We start from the raw sequence: 18,044 nt of genomic DNA, 5'->3' as shown, positions 1-18,044 counted from the left end.
ACGTGCAAAAGAAACAGACAAATCCCTAACTATTGTTGAAAACTTCAACATTCCTTTTTCAATAATTGAATAACCAGACATGACATGATCAACCCTTTTTTGAAAAACAAGGGAATCACAATTCACTGAATATGAAACAGGTAATTTGAATAAGTCTATAACAATGAAGGACATTGTTAACATAATTCAAAAATCCACATAAAGAATCCTTCAGGCTTACATGTTTCCATTGGAGAAGTCTGCCAAATACTTAAAGAAGAATTAACACCAAATTTACACAGTGTCTTCCATAAAGGTAGGAGTTTATACTTTCCAATTCATTGTATGAAGCTAGTCCTACCCTGATATCAAACCAGTGACAGAACAAAAAAGAAAATTATAAATTAATATTCCTCATGAATATGGATACAAAATCCTTAGCAAGATATAAATAAGTGTAGTTCAGAAAGAATTATATACTATGACCAAATAGAGTTCATTCCAATGATGCAAGATTGGCATATTTGAAAATTAACCATATTATTAGGCGAAAGAAGAAAAATAATATCAATTAAAAACATTTAGTAATATCAACATTCATTCATGATAAAAACACTTAGAAAAACAGGAACAGGAGAACTTACTCGTCCGGTTGAAGAGCATCTATACAAATCCTCAGCTAATTCTGAAGATTTATGGTAAAAGGCTGACTGTCTTCCTGCCAAAGACTAGAAGCCAGACAAGGATATCTGTCTTCCCACTCATGTTTCACTTAGCACTGGGAGCTATAGCCAGTGAAATAAGCAAGTAAGAGAAAAGCCATACTGATAGAAGAGGAAAGAATAAAACTGTCTCTATTTACAGATCATTTATATAGAAAATTCCAAGCCCCAGAATTAGTGATTTATGAAAATTATTAGAGTAAAACATTATAAATTAAGTTTTTTGCCTGTGTATCAGTAATAATAAATACGTGGACACCAAAATTTAAAAATATGTTTATAATTGTTTAAAAACATACTTAAGTATAATTTTAACATAGAGAAGAATTTTTAAAACTAAGATGCTCATGAGAATAATAAAAAGATCTCAATAAATGGAGGTATACTATATTCAAGGATTGGAAGCCCCAACAAGGTGAAGGCATCAATTTTCTTCAAATTGATATAAAAAAACCCAAGAGATATTTTGCAGATGTAGATAAAACTATTGTGGATTTTATATGGAAAGACAAAAAACTAGAGTAGCTAAGACAATTATGAAAAAGAATAACAAAATGGGAGGATAAGTCTACCGGCCTTCCTGAATAGCTATAGTAATCAACACTGGATGGTTGGTAGGGGAATAAGGAGATCAGTGGAACAGAGAAGAAGAGGCTCTACATAAATAGTTTCAAATGGTTTTGCCAGCAGAAAAGGGTAGGCTTTTTTTTTTTTTTGTACCAGAGATCGAACTCAGGACCTTGTGCCTGCGAGGCACGCGAAGGAACCACTGAGCCAAATCCCTGACCCAAGGGTAGGCTTCTTAACAAATGGTGCTAAAAACTTTCTGGATACTCATATGCAATCAATCAATCAATCAATCATTCAATGTAAATGAAACAGAACAAAGTGAAAGCAGTAACAACCCCCCACCAACCTAATCCTCACACCTTATTTGGAAATTAATTCAGGATGACCACAGACTAATGTAATATGTGAAACAAAGTTTTAAGAAAAAAAAAAAACACCTCTTAATTTAGGGCTAAAGAGTTCTTAGACTTAACACCGAAAGCTTGATCCATGAAATACTGATAAATTGAACTTCACTCAAATTAAAAATGCTTACTCTGTGAGAGATCCTGTTAAGAAACACTATAGAGAAAGAGCAAATATTTGCAAATCACATCTCAAACAAAGGACCCATATTTAAAATAAAGAACTTTTAAACTCAACAACTAAAACCCAAACTGTCTGGGTGAGTGTAGCTCAGTGGCACAGTGCTTGGTTAGCACTCTTGAGGCCCTGGATTTGATCCCCAGCAGCACAGAAACAAACCAAAACTCAAATCAAACCACAACAAAACAGTCCAACAAGAAAAAGGGTAAAAAACAAGAAGAGACATTTTACTGAAGAGGATGTATAGACGTGTAAGTAAACAAAAAGATGTTCTGTATCATTAGCCATTGGGGAAAACGCAAAGGAAAACCACAGCGAGACATTGCACATTTGTTAGAATGGCCAAAGAAAGAACAGCCTCACCACCGAGGACTCATACAGTGCTGGTGGAATGCAAAACGGTACAGTCATTCTGATAAAAGTTTGGCAATCCCTTAAACAATTTGACATGGAACCACAATATAACCCATCAATGGTCTCATCCCAAAGAAACGAACCTTTTATGTTCACACAAAACACCACACAAATATTCATAGAAGATTTACTCGTAACAGCCAAAAGCTGGAAAAACGCAGATGTCTTTTCAGTGGGTAAATGGTTAACCACGGGATACTGCTGAGTAATAAAAAGGAAAAACCACGGATACATACAGCCCGCTGGATGAATCTTCACAGAGGCGTGCTCAGTGAAAAGCTTAGGTCCCAATGGCACACACTGCGCAATTCCATTTATCGAACCTCTCAAAATATCAAGATCAAAGAAGTGGACAACAGGTAAATAGCTGCTGGGCGTGTAAAGGAGGGGACATGGGAAAAGGGAGGTTGGGCAGCTATCAAAAGACAACACTAGGGGTCGCTGTGGAGATGGAACTGCTCTACATCTTGACATACTGATGCTAATATTCCGGTTGTGACATCGCCTTAGCATTTTAAAATGTTATCACAGTTGCGGGAAAATCTGCAATGTACAATGATCTCAAAATAAAACGTTTAACCTAATTTAAAAAGTACATATTATATAGTTTTATTTACATCAAGTTCAAAGGCAAACTCACCCGTGGGTGACAAAATTAGAGCAGTGATTACCTCTGGCTGCGCAGGATCTTCTGAGGGTGATGGGCAGTGGACAATGTAAATGTTGTGGCAAAGCGGACAGCTCGGTGCTACAGCCAAGTGTTACAGCACAGTGTTACAGCCTAATACGCTTGCGGGCTCAGTGGAGTTGGAGTATAAGCCCTCCTTATATAGGGGTCTACAGGGTGGCCGAGCTCACCGAAACAGGGGTAGGGGTGGGGGCGGGGTTCCTGAAAGGCACCGTGGGTGAGCACGCTCACAGAAAGAGGGGCGGGGCTAACAGAACCTTCCAGAGAGGGGCCAGTAAGTTCAAACAGTCACAGAACATTTTGATACATTGGGCAGGAGGCTGCCCAGCAAATACCACAAACTGTTACATTTCTGGAACAAAATATTTTACGGAAAGAAAACAGAGACAAGGCAAGGGCCTGTCTTATTGCTCTACCAGAAATGCTCTGTATTTTGTCTTGAGGGATGATCACAGGTGTGTACAGTACACCTATAGACATGTACTGTGGAACTGACTTAAGATTAACGTACTTTATTTCTGTAAGTTGGATCTCACATAATAAATCCGAGGATTATTTTACCAGTTCCACAAATTTTTTTTCCAGTATGGGGGATCGAATTCAGTACTTTGCACTTGCGAGGAAAGCATGGCACTACTGAGCTAAATTCCTAGCCCTCTACAAATTATTTTTGTCTCCACTGTGAGATCTGAAAAATGCACAGAATTATATGATCTTTCCTTCTAATGACACTTGCCACTTATGTATTTATTTTTTTGTTTTTTGAAACAGGGTCTCACTATGTAGTTGATACTGACCTAGAACTCACTGTGTAGCCCAGGCTGGTCTCAAACTCACAACGATCCTCTTGCCTCAGCCTCCCAAGTGCTGGAATTATAGGCGTGCACCACCATGACTGGCTACCATTTATTTATTTTATGTTTTTGTACCAGGGATTGAACTCAAGACTTTGTGCTTGCAAGGCAGGTGTGGTGCCACTAAGCTAAATCCCTGGCCCGCTATATTTTTAATTCTGCTAAGTCTTGGTGATTCCCACTCTTCTACCCTACCCTCGGGATGAGCATCCATAGATTGCAAAGATTTATAAATAGTAACAACATGCAGAATATAAACTGTCTTGATATTTGAGTGAAAACAAATCTAGTGACCATGACAGACAACACGTCTGAATGCCTTTCACACGCATGTGCTTTGCTAATTTCACAAGCATAGATACTCCAGCAAGTACTCAGTTTAAAGGAAAACATCACGAGTCTGATGCTCTGCTGCAGGGTGGACTAGAACTGACCTTTAATTCTTGTCCATCCCGAATCCATTGCCTGTAGGGTGTCCTTGGCACTCAGGGAGGGGCACACACCAAACTGGTCAGCTTCCTGTGTCCTAATCACAGGCCCAGCAGATGTGTTGTCCTTTCACACTGGTCTTCTCTTCCGGATCCCCGCACAGATGAAAATCTGTTCTTCACGATGTGCTGATTAAGTCACCATCCCAGAAGGAAAGACCAAAAGGATCAAAGCAAGATTTGCTATCAGTCACCTGGAAAAACCACCTACTGCCAGCAGTGGGGACCAGCGGGGCGGCGAAGCCACGCTAGCCTCACAGCCCTGCAGTGGAGGACCCAGGGGGCAGTGGCTACAATGCCCCGGGACCGCCCTGAGGTCTTCTCCACAGTTTAACACAGTGCTTGAACCTAGGTACTTCATCCTCTTGGCCCGATGACAACACTGACTACTTTTCCGAGGCCGGAATGAAGAGCTCTTCCCTTTGCCCCCATTCTACCTCACCAGGAAACAGGATGCCCTAAAGCAGGAAGCGCCACCCCCCAGCAGTCAGCTGCCACTTGGGTACACACCAGTGTCTGCAGGAGCCCGACCAATCCAATTTTTGGCCAGGGACAGGGATTCTCCAGCCCAGAATATTCTGTCCTCTCCCACTTGCCAGATGCCCTGCCTTAGTCTCCCCCTCAGCGATCTCTCATTTGACAGTGACCAATGTAAATAAAAGGCCTAACACAAAAATCAGGCAAATATGTTTAATTTTTTAAAATAACTGATGGCAAAATAAAATATTTACATCACATTGTACTGTGTAAACATGTAAGGTCTCTGTACAAAGAAATATACATGCAAAATGATGTAAAAATTTAACTGAAATAATAAAAGAAACAATACACAAATAAAAGTTATGAGGGTACGGATACACATCCAGTTCTGAATCCAATTTCTTTTAAAAAGTTTCTGTACAATTTTACAAGAAGAAACATAAACCCAATGAAAGAATAAATAAAATACACTGGAAGCTGCAAAGCTTAACTATGCCAGTTTATGGCTCAAGACCCAGATGCTGGCTGGCTTGGGAAGCAGGCTGTTCTCTTTTTTAGTGTATTTCACACAATAAAGATAAAAAGACATCCAGAAAAACTCAAGCGAGCCTAGAAACCCAGCCTCTTCTGCTGAAAGGCCGCCCCACGCCAGCACTCATTCTGCCACAGTGACGCAGGCATCAGGGACCAGGCTCAGGATGGCCAGTGCTGAAATGGCTTTAATGTCTTACCAAAAGCTCAAAATCCAGCCAATTTTTGTACAGAAAGTTCAATGTCAAAAAGTTTAAAAAGTAGTAAATGTCCAGACCGATTTTGGGAAAAAAATAATACTTTGGCATTCTGAATAATAGCATAATCAATTTTAAAACATTACCCTATTATCCAGTCTTATATTCAGAGTATAAAATCACTTTTTACAGTCCTCAAAACTGACAAGTTTCACGAAGAGTTAAGACTCCTTGCACCGATGGCAAAGGGCTACGACAACCTCCCCCCAACACACACACAAAACCATAAAGCTCACTGTACGAAGTATGTGCTTTTTCTATATATTTATTACAGGTACAACAGAGGTCTTCATAAATAGTTGCATAAAATGTTAAAGCCACAACATTGCACATGATATGAAAGAAAACCAAAAAAGACCCCAATGAGTGCATTTACACTATTTTCATCTGACTGTATACTGCTCAACAATCTGACTGATGGCTCGGGCAGGGACAGGGCGGCAGGACTGGACCCGACCTGACGTCACTGTGGATGGGCAGACCCTTGGACCCCCAGGGGAAGGCCCAGGTGGTGGTGGGGGTAGGGCGGGGTGCCAGACTGAAGGCAGGAACAGTCTTATATACAAGTAAGGCCTACATTTCATCAGAGCAGAACGATTCATTCCATTTTATCCAAAATCTGAGGTTGAGTGCACGTTTCAGAAGCCAAGTCTGGTGTCCCTGGGAGACGCACGCAGACGAGGCAGCTGGAAAAGCTCAGCGCCACGTGGACTTGGGGTGCTCGCCGAGGCTGTGGAGTGGCCCACCCGGGTGAGTTTTCTCCAGAGATGCACAGTATCTTTGCTGTGTTTGTTAACACCAGTGGTTGAACATAGGCATTTTGTTTCCTTGAATAAATCTTGAAAATGTTAAATTTGCAAAATCCTATCCATGTTCATTTAAAAAAGTATCTTTTTATTTTTTTTGCAGAAACCTGAATAAAATACTGTGATACAGCAAAGCGATCTCTGCCGTGGCAGAGTAACTGAAGGTCCTCCACCCCAGCGCAGCCCGCAGCTCTGAGTCCCGGCGCTGCGGGCACAGCTCACTTGGAATGCAATTTCACACGATGAACGGATCGGCAGCTGGTCAGTTAGGTTTGTTTTTTTTTTCCTCTTCAAAATTCAAATTAACAGCTGATTGGCAGGTGAAAGAGAATGAGAGAGAACTTCAAGACAGGTCAAACTCTAGGCAGAAGCCTGCTCTGTAAGAAGTTTTTAATGCTACGAATAGGTCGAACATCATTCTGGTGTTTGCGCCGCTCAATGAAGGAGGTCAGTCTGGACGTGTCGAGGACGCCCATGCCCTTGCTGTTGCCGTTGCCCACCTGCAGCCACTGCTCCTGCAGGGCCAGCGCAGCCGAGGGACGCTTGGCAGGGTCCTCCTGCAGGAGGAAGCACACGAACTCCTTGGCCTTCTGGCTGACTCCTTCAAAGTAGTCATCTGGGAAGCTAAAGTCTAGTCGGCAAATGTTCAGGCAGGTCTCCTCCACGCTGTCGTCCAGGAAAGGGGACACGCCGCTGAGAAGCACGTACGCGAGCACACCAACGCTCCACATGTCCGAGGTCAGGGAGACCGGGTTCCCCAGGATGATCTCAGGGGCTGCGAACTCGGGGTTCCCCAGCAACTGGTGGATGTAGTAGGTCGTGTTGAGCTGGACGGCATCTCCAAAGTCAGTCAGCTTGATCATTGGCTTGGCCAAACTCTGATCCACCAAGATATTCTCAGGCTAGAACACAGGACAATACATCTGTCATTTTCTGACCCGATGACTGGCAGCCTGCTGAGGGAGAAGGCATCTACGCAGCTCTGTCTGAACTTGTAAGGGTCATGAGTGAGCCAGGCTGGTTTAGGAAGCTGGGGGCTCAGTTAACTCCCAGTACTAGGAGGAGCTCGCTCTCTCCTTTCCAGATTGCTGCGTCCCTCAGTCCCACACCAACCCAGAAAACCCTCAGAAACTTTCTGAAGCTCACATGAACTGTTAACCTAGCACTGTACTGATGGTGCTTATCACTGAAAACAGGTCATGAGTTAAGTGTTCAATTCCCCTCTGCCCTCTTTCCTTTTCCTGGTCCCCAGCACCCCTGGAGAGCTTCAGGGGACAGAATGGGAGAGAGGCTCCCGTGACACGTGTGGCCGAGCTCGGCAGGGCCAGCCCCGCTTTGTCCAGCCCCAGGGTCTGCCAACCTTTAGGTCCAGGTGTGCTATCCTGCAGTTGTGAAGGTATCGGACGGCTTCCAGAACCTCCCCCAGGTGCGCTCTGACCTTCCCTTCCGTGAGGCTTCCCCATCGCACCACACAGTCCAAGAGGCGGCCCTGGTCAGCCCTGCAGAGGCGGGAATGGGGCGTCGTTACGGTGAGCTCCCTTTACTGACTTCAGACCGCTAACAAGCAAACACACTGGACCACTGCGAATGTTTCACTGGTACTTCTGGATTGTGCCTCTGCGAAACAGCATTACTGAATAAGGGCAATTCTTTTAACTTTCACTGTGAAGATGTAAGTGGGGAACAAGGTACCTGCTTTTGAGGGTGGTGGACAGGCACCATCAGGGATTTACCTGGTCCTATGATGGGAGGAACGGCCTGGCAAGTACTGTGCAGTGCCTGGCGCACAGCAGGCACTCCAGAGGTACCCGGGGCCAGGAGGAAGGAGACTGTCCCACCTCACCCCCCGTGCCTTGGCTTCCTCATCTGTAAAATGGTCATGTGAAGACTGGATGGGATCACAGAGAGCCAGACACTCGAGCAACACAGTGTTTAATTTTCCTATTCAGAATTAACTCCACACCCCTTCTTTTTCTTTTGTAGTACTGGGGATTGAACCCAGGGCCTCCTGCAGAGCAGGTAAGCTCTGTCACTGACCTGGAGTCCTTGCCCTTTTTATTTTGACACAAGGTCTCACTACATAGCTCAGACTGGTCTCAAACTCTGATCCTCTTGCCTTGGTCTCCCGAGTAGCTGGGATTACAGCATGATCCACTAATCCTGGCTTGAACTCACTTTTAATATTTAAAAAACACACAGTGCTCCTGTGTACTCGAACTGAAAGCTCAGTACTGGTTTAATCCTCAGTACTCTGAGAAGGGTGCGTCACCGTTCCCACCTTAGAGAAAGCCAGGGTACAGAACTGTCCCAAGACCCCAGCCCCAAGCAGAGGAGCTGGCACTGGATGGATCCTCTCCCAACATTGACCTAGGCTGCCCTCTGTCTGTGAAACAATTTATAGGAGGAGTGGCCACCTGTCTGTCTAGTAAGTAGGAGTAACAAATGCATTAGCTATTTTTTTGGGTTTTTTGAGACAAGGTCTCACTATGTAGTTGACACTGACCTGGAACTCACTATGTAGCCCAGGCTGGTCTCGAATAATGCATTAGCTATTAATTTGTTATGAAAATTAATTCCGTATGGTGAGGCCAAACTGTAACTTTCCGTAAAATGGTCTGCACCAACAGCTCTGACACCTCAGACTGCAAACTGAGGCCTCGGAGAAGATTCAAGGGATGGGACAGTTCTTGTTCACTGCCATCAAGCGCCCTCCAGAGGGAGCCCCAGGTTTGGAGCTCAGAAGCCAGGCCCTTCATTCACGGTGTCTGAGCCTCGAGATCCTCCACAGTTTGAGGGCACCAAGGCTGACAGAGGAATCGGAAAGATGGAGCAGGGATGAAAGCCAGCTGGGGCCACTGCTGAGTCGGGGCTGGTGCTCCCCTCTGCCATGTGACGCACTCTCTGCCTGGCAGAGGGGCTGGAAAGCATGCCTCAGGCGCTAGGGAAGTTTCAGCCACGGTGTCTGGGTGGGTGGGTCCTCCTGAGGCCCCACTGTCACCCAGGGGACTGGGGCTACCAGCAGAGGGTGGGGAGTCTGGAGCTGAGGCTGCTGGGCCCTGCACGGCTTCACTGTGAAGGGTGGTGTTTACAATTTCACTGAGAAGAAGAATACAATTAACAGCCACAGAGGCAGGGCCTTGAGGGGGTCCCTGCGGGTGGGGGCTTGAGCCCCGCTGCCTGGTGCACCTGCTCCCGTGTGAGGCTGTGGTGGTCGTCCTACCCATCCAGTTCTTCCCACCCAAGAGCAGATGGACTTCTAAGTAATGGCAAAAGGCTTTGCCCTTGCTGATGGAAAAGAAGTTGTAAATCCAAGTAAATGTACGAAATGGTTTCCCCTAAAAAGAGGGATAGGGACTTTAAAAAGTGTTTCACTGAGATTAGAAAGCGGTGGGGGGCAGGGTTTCTCACCCTGGCCTACTGCCGCCTGGGCAGGGTACTGAATCCTGGGCCTCGTAGGAGCAAAGCAGCACCTGCCTGGCCTCTGCCCACTAGAGGCCCACAGCACCCTCCTCCCCTGCTGCAGGCCAGGTCTCTAGGTATCTGCCTGGCCTCTGCCCACTAGAGGCCCGCAGCACCCTCCTCCCCTGCTGCAGGCCAGGTCTCTAGGTATCTCCAGTCACCCATCTGAAAAGTGCTTTTGCAGGGTCATGCCTTTCAATACGGTTTCTGCCCATGGCTGACTTGTTCTCTGAGGTCTGCCGGAGCAGTGTGATGGGTACCGCAGAGGCTGCTCTGCGGGGAGCGTCCGTGCCCAGCCCTGGTCTCTTGGGTAAGGTGTACTGACCCTCCCTGCCTAATCAGCCTCCCGGCAGCAGTCCTGAGAGGCAGGAGGGGCTGGGGGCTGAGCAGACATCGTAAGTGTCCAGTCAGCAGGTTCTCAGCAAACCCACTCTGAGCCCAGGCATGTGTGGCCCTCGACAGGCGCAGGTGTCAGGTTGGCCTCAGGCTGCCAGCCAGGAGCTGGGTCCTGAGCTTGGTGAAGGCCTGGCCTCTGGAGAGCTCTAGGAGCCAGGCCGATCAGCAGGTGGGCTGGACCTGTGAGGCCCAGAGCAGCACGGAGTGAAGATGGGCCTTCTTACTGCCATGACCAGAAGGCTCCACACCCGGTCTCTTAGGAAACTGAATTTTTAGACCTTTAGTCAATTCTATAAACCTGCTTTCCAGCCTTCTAGAGAACAAAAGAACAGATAAGCTATGACATGGAAAAGAAAGCCAGGTGAGTACACACATTTCCAAAACGAGGACGTAGCTGGTGGGGGTCTCAAAGGTGTCAAGGAGGCCAACCAGGAGAGGGTGCTGGAGGCTCTGCAGGATGCCGAGCTCGTGGGTGACCTGGTCACGCTTCATCAGCTTCTTGTTCACAAACTTTGTGGCCACTGCTCGCTTGGTCCCTTTCTGATCGCATTTCTTAACAACAGCGAATCTGCCCCTGGGAGGGTGTTGAGAAGATCTTTCAGAGGTCTCAGAGGAGCGACACAGGGAAAGACGCTGTCCCCTGTGGAATGCACATGAGGCTGCCTCCATGGCAGTGAGCCAGCTCCTGGCACAGGCCCTGCTCTCCTGGCCCCTGCGCCAAGAAGGCCTGAGTCCTGTCCACATCCACGCCCCACCCCATGCTCCAGGAGGTGGCCTGCCTGTCACAGGACTGGTGGGCAGGCCTGGGGCTTCCTAACCTCTGTGTGGCAGGAGTAGAAGTGAGAGCCCCACCTCCACCCTCAGGCACAGCTTTCATCTGCTGGCCCCACATCGTGTGGTCAGGGCCTCTGGAGCTGTACCCAGGGACCCACACCCAGAGCCACACTGCACCCGACCACCTCTGGATTACATGGGCTGAGCCTGCGGTCACACGGGAGAAGGGAGAGCATAATCAGTGACCCTGTTGCAGGGAAGGGGCAGTCTGCAGGATTTACAGCAGCCACTACGTCTACCTCTCCCTTCTCTTTCTCCTCCCTTCCCAGTAACCAGGTGGCTGGAGGAAGAGCAGCTGTGGTTTCTGAGGCTGGGCCTTCACAAGCTTTGCGGTTTCTGCCTCTGCCCTCCTGAAATGGCTTCGCCATCACATGGAGAAGCCCAGGGTGAGTGTCTATGTGATGGGGCCCCAGGTGTGCAAGGAGGCCTGGGTGTGCCGGCCGGCCCAGCCAAGACAGACAGGTATCTGCCCAGTCACCCACAACACTGTAAGACAGCAAATGGGGACGTTTTGTTACGCAGCAACACATGACTTGCAGACTCACTGGGAGCCACGTGGCCCGGCATGGCCACAGGGACACAGGACAATGTTAGGCTGCAGCTTCCCGGAAAGCTCCTCAGGAGGGATGAGGCAGCAGGGTGTGGGCCTGCTCTGCGGCCCAGGGCGCCGGAGGGGCGAGTGCTGTGCAGCACAGCGGCACCACTAGAACGAGGAGCTTGGGTGTCCGGCTCGAGAGAGCTGCCTGGGCCTGGACCGCCCCTCCTGGAGAGCAACAGCTCGTCCGTGCTGAAGTCTCTCTTAGTTTGGTCAAGAGAATCCCACCACTGTCGTAATGATGGTGTAATTCCTTTAGATCTCCATGCACAACTGAGACCCAAAGGGCACATTCAGCTGTTCCCACAAGGGACTTGTCCTACAACGCAGTTTGTGACTCTTCTGGAGCCTCCCAGGGTGGTGCCTGGCTGGTACTGCACAGACGCATCGGTGGGAAGCAAGCCCATTCACTTCACCAATGGGCGGCCTGTGCTATGGCGGCAGGGACTCACTCTCTCTGGGAGCCCCAGCTGGAAACAGCTCCTTTCCTGCCCAGCGCTGCAAGGCACCCCTCACCTGCAGTCCATGCATGCTGTGTGCACTGCAGCCCACACTGCTCTCTCAGAAGGGGCTCTGGGCTTTGTTTCCTACCTGCCGAGTTCAGCCACTTCACTGTAGAAGGAGTCAAAGTTGTCCTTCCAGGTCACCATGATCCCGTCACTCCCTGGACCTGCAAGAAGAGCAGCATCTCCCTTGAGTGGGTCACCGACCTGAACCATCCACAGAGCAGCTGCAGAGGCCACGGAGCATCTGAGATGGGGCCCATCAGAGTGGTGAAGTGTTTCAGTGTAACACACATGGGACACTGGAACTCAGTGTCAAGACAGAAGATAAACAGTTCATAAATGATTTATAAAATTAGGCTGAATCATTATCTCATGTGGAAAAAATGCTTTGGATATACTGGATTAAAAGTTAGTAAAATTAACCTTAACTTTTATTTTTTAAGACCAGCTTAGTAAAAAATTTGAAACTGCTTCTATGACTTCCATTTTGTTTCTAAACAGCCCATTCCTGCTTAGGAGGCCACATGTCCTCAAATCTACATCTCTGCCACAAGCATGAGAAAGCAAGAGTTCATTTCTTTATTTACTGCGTACAGGTTTTATAGGGTTAATAAATCAAACAGACTGCAAATAAGGGTTAAATTTTACTATACAAGTGCCAGTGAAAAGCACTCATTCCTTGTATTATGAATGCCCAGAAGAAAACAAGGCCTTCTTTCTACACTCTTCCTGCACAGGAGTCATTCAGCTTGTGAGTTGAAGCCCAGCTCCTGTTCGGTTCCCAGGACTCCTCAGCGGCCCGGAGTCCTGGTCTGTGTTACCATGGTCGTCTGTCCGCACTGGGCTCCTCCTGCACCCTCCCCGCTGCCCCATGGTCCGGCCCAGCCCTAGCACTACTCGTCCGACCCAGAGGAGCGCCCGGCCAGTCAAGCCTCCAACACTCAGAGGTCCCCACCCTTTGTCTTGCCCGTTCCTGTACCCCGCAAGGACGTCACAGGTGATTCTGGCCCCGCCACTACTTGTGCCCACAGGCTAACATTTTCCTAATCACAGCTTCTCTCACAGGGAGAATTATGGAGTCTCATTTAGGAAAACAAAGTTATTTACTGCACTAGGCTATTCTGAAACATTTACCACATCCCATTAAGAAATACCAAATTTTGACCTACATGAAGATAGTATATTTCCTCCTCTAGGGCTTGCTTATTTTTGTTAAACATTTTAACTCAGACATTACGTACAGATAAGCACATCCGCGTAGGCATCAACTCCGAGCATCGATTCGAGGCAGGGCTCCCCAGCGTCCCGGCCCCTCCCCACCTGCCCCTCAATGACAGGAGCCCTGCCCGGGCTATCCCTGTCCTTGTCCAGGGCTCTGCGTGTACAGTGGGCCGGTGCACATCACCCTATGCCTGGCACCCCTGCTCACAGCCACAGTGAAGGGCTGGCGTCACTGAGCTCAGCCAGGGCTTCCCAAGCAGCGGAGAAAGCGGCTGGGATGTGGAGCAGCCAGGCCCAGAGAGAGCTCAGCCCTGTCGGGACACTCATGGGGAGGAAACAAGCTCTATAGAAAGACAGGCACCACGGTTGGTAACGACCACCCCGAAGAGACCTTCAAATAAACTACCAACGCCTGCAGTGACAGGCTTCTCACAGAGGAGTCTGGAAACTACAGTCACCTTGGCATGGCCTGCGTCACACTCTACAGAGCTCAAGGGCTACAGATGGATTTCTGTGACAGAAGGCTGACACACGTCCTATTCCGTTGTTTTCCCACTCATATCTCCATGGTGTAGTCTTACAGCCAAGTTGCTAAGCTTTCCATAGTGAATTTTTAAAAAATAACCACGTATATAACTTCTATGAGATCTTGTGAGGCTTAGAAAATTAGTGATTCTTTACTCTCAAATTCAAGACTTTGTTCTTTTCTGTGCCATGACCCAATATTCAGAACTTGTCCCTTCTCTGATTTAATGAAGGTAGATATATGGTGTTAAGATGTGTGGATAGAGTTCTAAACAGAATCTGCTTACTGACCATACACAGGGCACCTTGAGCTCACTTCATCTTTAGTTTGTCTGAGACAGGGTCTCACTCTATAGTTCACTGGCTCTGAGCTCACTGTGTATCCCAGTCTGGCCTGCCCCGGCCTCCCCAGTGTGGATTACAGGTGTACCCCACCATGCCTGGCTTCGTCACATCTCTGAGCTGGGCTTTCATTTGCTCCGATACAGAGCTTCCTACACCTGGAGCAGCTGAACCATGGCACAGAATTCGCAGCTGCTCAGCCTCTCTTCCAGAGAGGGGCAGCCGGAAGCCAGGGCAAGACCTGCTACTTTCTGAAAATCTGCCCAGAAAACTACAAGAAGTTCAACAAGGCCTAGGACAGCTTCTACCCAAGCAGCTTGTGGCTGAGGGGGAGCAGCTGGGGCTGGCAGTGAGGGGCACTGGGCTGCAGCCCCATGGGGGTCCTCCTGTTGCTTCCCGGGCAGCCACTGTGCCGTGGGAGGGGTGGGAGGACACACTTGTCTAGGGGACCCTTTTCTGTCTACCCTCATTCTTCATGAAACCTGCTCAGACCACATCTACACTTGGCAGAGGAGAGCGCGGTGCACCGTGTGCAGTGGCTACTGTCACACGCTTTGCTGTGCCCTGTGAGGAGCGACAGGGACGTCCCCTGCTGTCCCACATGCACCTCTCCTGTGGGAGGCCCCACGGCAACTTCTTGGTCCACACAAAGTGCAGGCCGCCCGCTCGGGGGCTTACCTAGAACCCTCAGACTGGCTGAGGACGACGCCGAGCCCATGTCGTTCACAGCGATGCACGTGTAGATGCCGTCGTCTTCCGTGCTCACGCCGACAAGCTTCAGAGTGGCCTCCCCCAAGTCACTGCCACACACAGAACACATTGTGTCACAAAGGCTTACCACACGGCGCCAGCTCTGACTTTTCCCCGCAAGCCACAGGACCAGGTGAGGACTTTAAGTGGCTTGTGTCCCACACTGTGTATGAAATGTGCGCTCAGTCTGGGCACCGAAGGGCACCATGGAAATGGATTGTATCAGCCACAGCGAAGGGGCCGTTTCCACTTACGGCGCAGGAACACGCTGCTCCCAGCCAGGGAAGCCCCTCACCTGTAGGAGATGCTGTAGTGGCCGTCGCTGTTCAAGGTGTTGTGCTCAGGGCCCTTCCAGGTGATCGAGGCCTTGGGCCGGCCACAGACGCGACATCTAAGAACAACAGTCTCCCCTGTCTCGCACGTGACCTCACTCAACGGGATGACGAATTCTGGGGGAACTGGAAGGGGAAGCGGCCAGTCAGCCTGGTACCTCTCCCGCACCGCAGCACGTCCCCAAGTGCGGAACGACGCAGGAAACCTATTTGCAGGGCTGCCCTGAGTGCTCTGCAGCACCGGCAGACCTGTGACCCCAAGATGGAGGGAGAGGGGCAGAACTCACCGTCATAAATGTAGTTGGGATTGAGAAGCTGAAACGGAAGGAGGAAACAGGTGTTAACCAAGGCCATGAGTGATTTCCAAGGAGACTGCTTGGATTCCAGGGCTACAGTTATTGTGGCAAGATGAGAAGAAACAGGACTTGGCCTGCCGGAGCCAATCCCAGCACAGCTCCTTTCACTGCTGGGCTGGCTCCTGAGCAGGGTGGGAGGGTGCCTTTGAGGAGGCATTCTCTCCTCCTCTGGGAAAACTCCCACAAGTTTCAGGCTCTCTCACCACTGAGGATTAAAGCTGACAAGGCTCCCAGGGGCATCAGTCAGAGCCACTGAACCTGCATCCTTCACCCAGTCACTACCCCTCCAGCCTAAGGAGAAACAAGGAAGTCTAAGCCACAGCTTCTCTGCACCCCACCTGCCCCTGACAACCTGAACTCTGTGCTGTGAGGCCATGAGTGCCCTGGGGGTTGGGCAGGCGCAGACCTGGTCCAGCTCGCACTCTCCAAGGTGCTGCCTGCAGGCGGGACGGAGGAGCCGGTGGAGCCGGTGGGAGACTGTTCCTGCGCAAGCCCAGGGCCCGCCTGCAGCACATCACACCCTCTGGGCCCTGGTGCCGCGCTGCCCAGGCTGCTGGTCCTCACCTTCACAGACACCTTGTTGCTGAGTCCTTCCCGGGATTTCCGATAACCATTCTCCAACTTGCCTTCCCTTTTGCCGTCTTTATCTTTTTTCTCAGATTTTTTCCTTAAACGGAGTGCTGTGTGCCAAGATGTTGACTTCCTGGGAGGAAAAGACCACGCCGTGAGTTTATGCCCCCATGTTCCGCAGGTGCTCAATGCATGCTGCACGGAGTGACTGAAAATCCTGACACTACACAGTGATGATCTCTCCCCTTTCCCATAGTACCCAAGAAGTGCCAGATGAAACCAACAATCTCTTAAATCATGTTTTAAGGATTGAAACAGAAATGCATTGGTGACAGTTTTGTGTTAACTGGACTGGGCCACACCGTGTTCGGAGGTCTGGTCAAGCATTTTGGGTGTTTCCGGTCGAGGCGAACACTTTAATCGGCAGAGCCCACTGCCCTTCCTCTTCTGCCAGCTGAAGGCAGAACCTCAGCTCAGGATACCCTGCAGGGCGCGCAGACTTCACCTCATTGGGGAAGCCACAATCATGTCTCTGGGACTGCAGGAGCCAACTCTTTATAAACACATGGGCTACTGATTCTGTTTCTCTGAAGAACCCTGCTAGAGTTCAAGGCTATATTCTGTGGAAACCAAATACAAGATGGGACTTTTATCTTAGACTTCTTGCTCATCAACTTATTATGACTGACGTTAAAAAAGCTATAAAGCAGGATTCTTGAGCAGGGTACTAAGGTGAAAAGGAGAACAGGGAGAAGGACTCGCAGGAAGGTGGGTGGCTCCGTGCAGCTGCGAGGCACGCAGTGCAGACCTGGTTGGCGGTGTGGCTGTGTGTGAGGAGCAACACGGCCTTCTCGTGGTTCCATTTTATTTTATTTATTTATTGTTTGGTCATGGTTCCTTTGTGCCTGGTCTTCTGGAGACAATGTTCAGTCACAAAGTCCTTTAACACTTCTAGTCCCAGAAACTGCCAGGCTGGCCTCCAGCACAGACAGCATTTCGGCGAGACTGAGGGAAGGGAAACGTACAAGCCGTTTTCTTTAAGATACTGTTTAATGCGGCAACTCTGCTCAGCCGAATGATGCTTCCAGTAGGGAAGGCATCGCACAGCCTCTTGCTGCAGGCTGGAGTTGAGTCCTGACCCGAGGACCCCAGCACGGCCCTGTCCACGAGCTGGGATCTGCAGGAGGTGCCCCCACCCTGCAGGGCCCACCTTGGGACCTGAGAAGGCCCGGTGTTCATAAGTGCTCGATACTAGTCCAAGGGACAGAAGGACGCCGCCTTCACTTTGGGGCTCTGCAGCTTGCTTGTGGGGGGCTGGTAGAGATAAGACACTGGCCCTGTCCCCGGCTGCCTCTCGGGCAGGCGGCATCACGGCTGGCACTCACTTGAGAGTCCCGTCGGGGTTCTCCATGATGACTGCGCTGGTGTGGCCCAGGACAAAGCCTGGAATCCAGCCCTCAGCTGCGGGGCACTGGTCAGTGGCGGCGCGGAACACCAGAAACATGTTCTGCTGGTTGCTGGCCAGAATTTGAACGACCTCTCCTTGATAGACGTTTATCTCATCCTCCTTCACTGCCGTGTAATCGTGTGTCACCAACATGGTGGAGATGTTGCTACTGCTGCTACTTTCACTCTGCAGCAGGGAAGATGAAAAGAAAAGGCAGACAGGGACTGAAACGAGATCTGACAAGGAGCCACTGCTCAGCGTGCACCGCGCCGGGACCGAGAGCCAGGCTCACCCGACTGGCACGAAGACATTCGTAGTTTTTTTTTTTTTTTTTTTT

At 49.4% G+C, this 18,044-nt stretch overlaps 1 protein-coding gene and 1 long non-coding RNA gene across 4 annotated transcripts in view; both read right to left on the bottom strand.

The window, feature by feature from the left end:
- The window catches only part of LOC104867222, a 31,799-nt gene extending 28,443 nt beyond the window's left edge, over positions 1–3,356 (bottom strand). The window contains exon 1 of one of the 2 annotated variants that reach the window (XR_781706.2): positions 2,911–3,356. This is a non-coding gene — a long non-coding RNA (uncharacterized LOC104867222). The remainder of the gene's footprint in view (positions 1–2,910) is intronic. The other variant, XR_781707.2, reaches the window with a different exon arrangement.
- A 3,293-nt stretch (positions 3,357–6,649) lies between these two features.
- Trio (trio Rho guanine nucleotide exchange factor) overlaps positions 6,650–18,044 on the bottom strand; it is a 319,992-nt gene continuing 308,597 nt past the window's right edge. Inside the window, exons 49-57 of one of the 2 annotated variants that reach the window (XM_010631520.2) lie at positions 17,646–17,893; positions 16,255–16,393; positions 15,622–15,649; positions 15,298–15,460; positions 14,931–15,052; positions 12,250–12,328; positions 10,603–10,803; positions 7,735–7,873; positions 6,650–7,276 (exon numbers count right to left, since the gene is read on the bottom strand). In XM_010631520.2, the coding sequence (XP_010629822.1) occupies positions 6,728–7,276; positions 7,735–7,873; positions 10,603–10,803; positions 12,250–12,328; positions 14,931–15,052; positions 15,298–15,460; positions 15,622–15,649; positions 16,255–16,393; positions 17,646–17,893 (1,668 nt within the window). In that variant the 3' untranslated portion in view covers positions 6,650–6,727. Of the gene's footprint in view, positions 7,277–7,734; positions 7,874–10,602; positions 10,804–12,249; positions 12,329–14,930; positions 15,053–15,297; positions 15,461–15,621; positions 15,650–16,254; positions 16,394–17,645; positions 17,894–18,044 lie in introns of those variants that run through there. The other variant, XM_010631521.1, reaches the window with a different exon arrangement.

This window comes from Fukomys damarensis, unplaced genomic scaffold (genome assembly GCF_012274545.1).
Source record: "Fukomys damarensis isolate Sample0158 unplaced genomic scaffold, DMR_v1.0_HiC HiC_scaffold_1, whole genome shotgun sequence".
NCBI classification, from domain to species: domain Eukaryota; kingdom Metazoa; phylum Chordata; class Mammalia; order Rodentia; family Bathyergidae; genus Fukomys; species Fukomys damarensis.
Note: the sequence above shows the minus strand (reverse complement) of the source record. Positions and strands in the feature narration are given on the sequence as shown.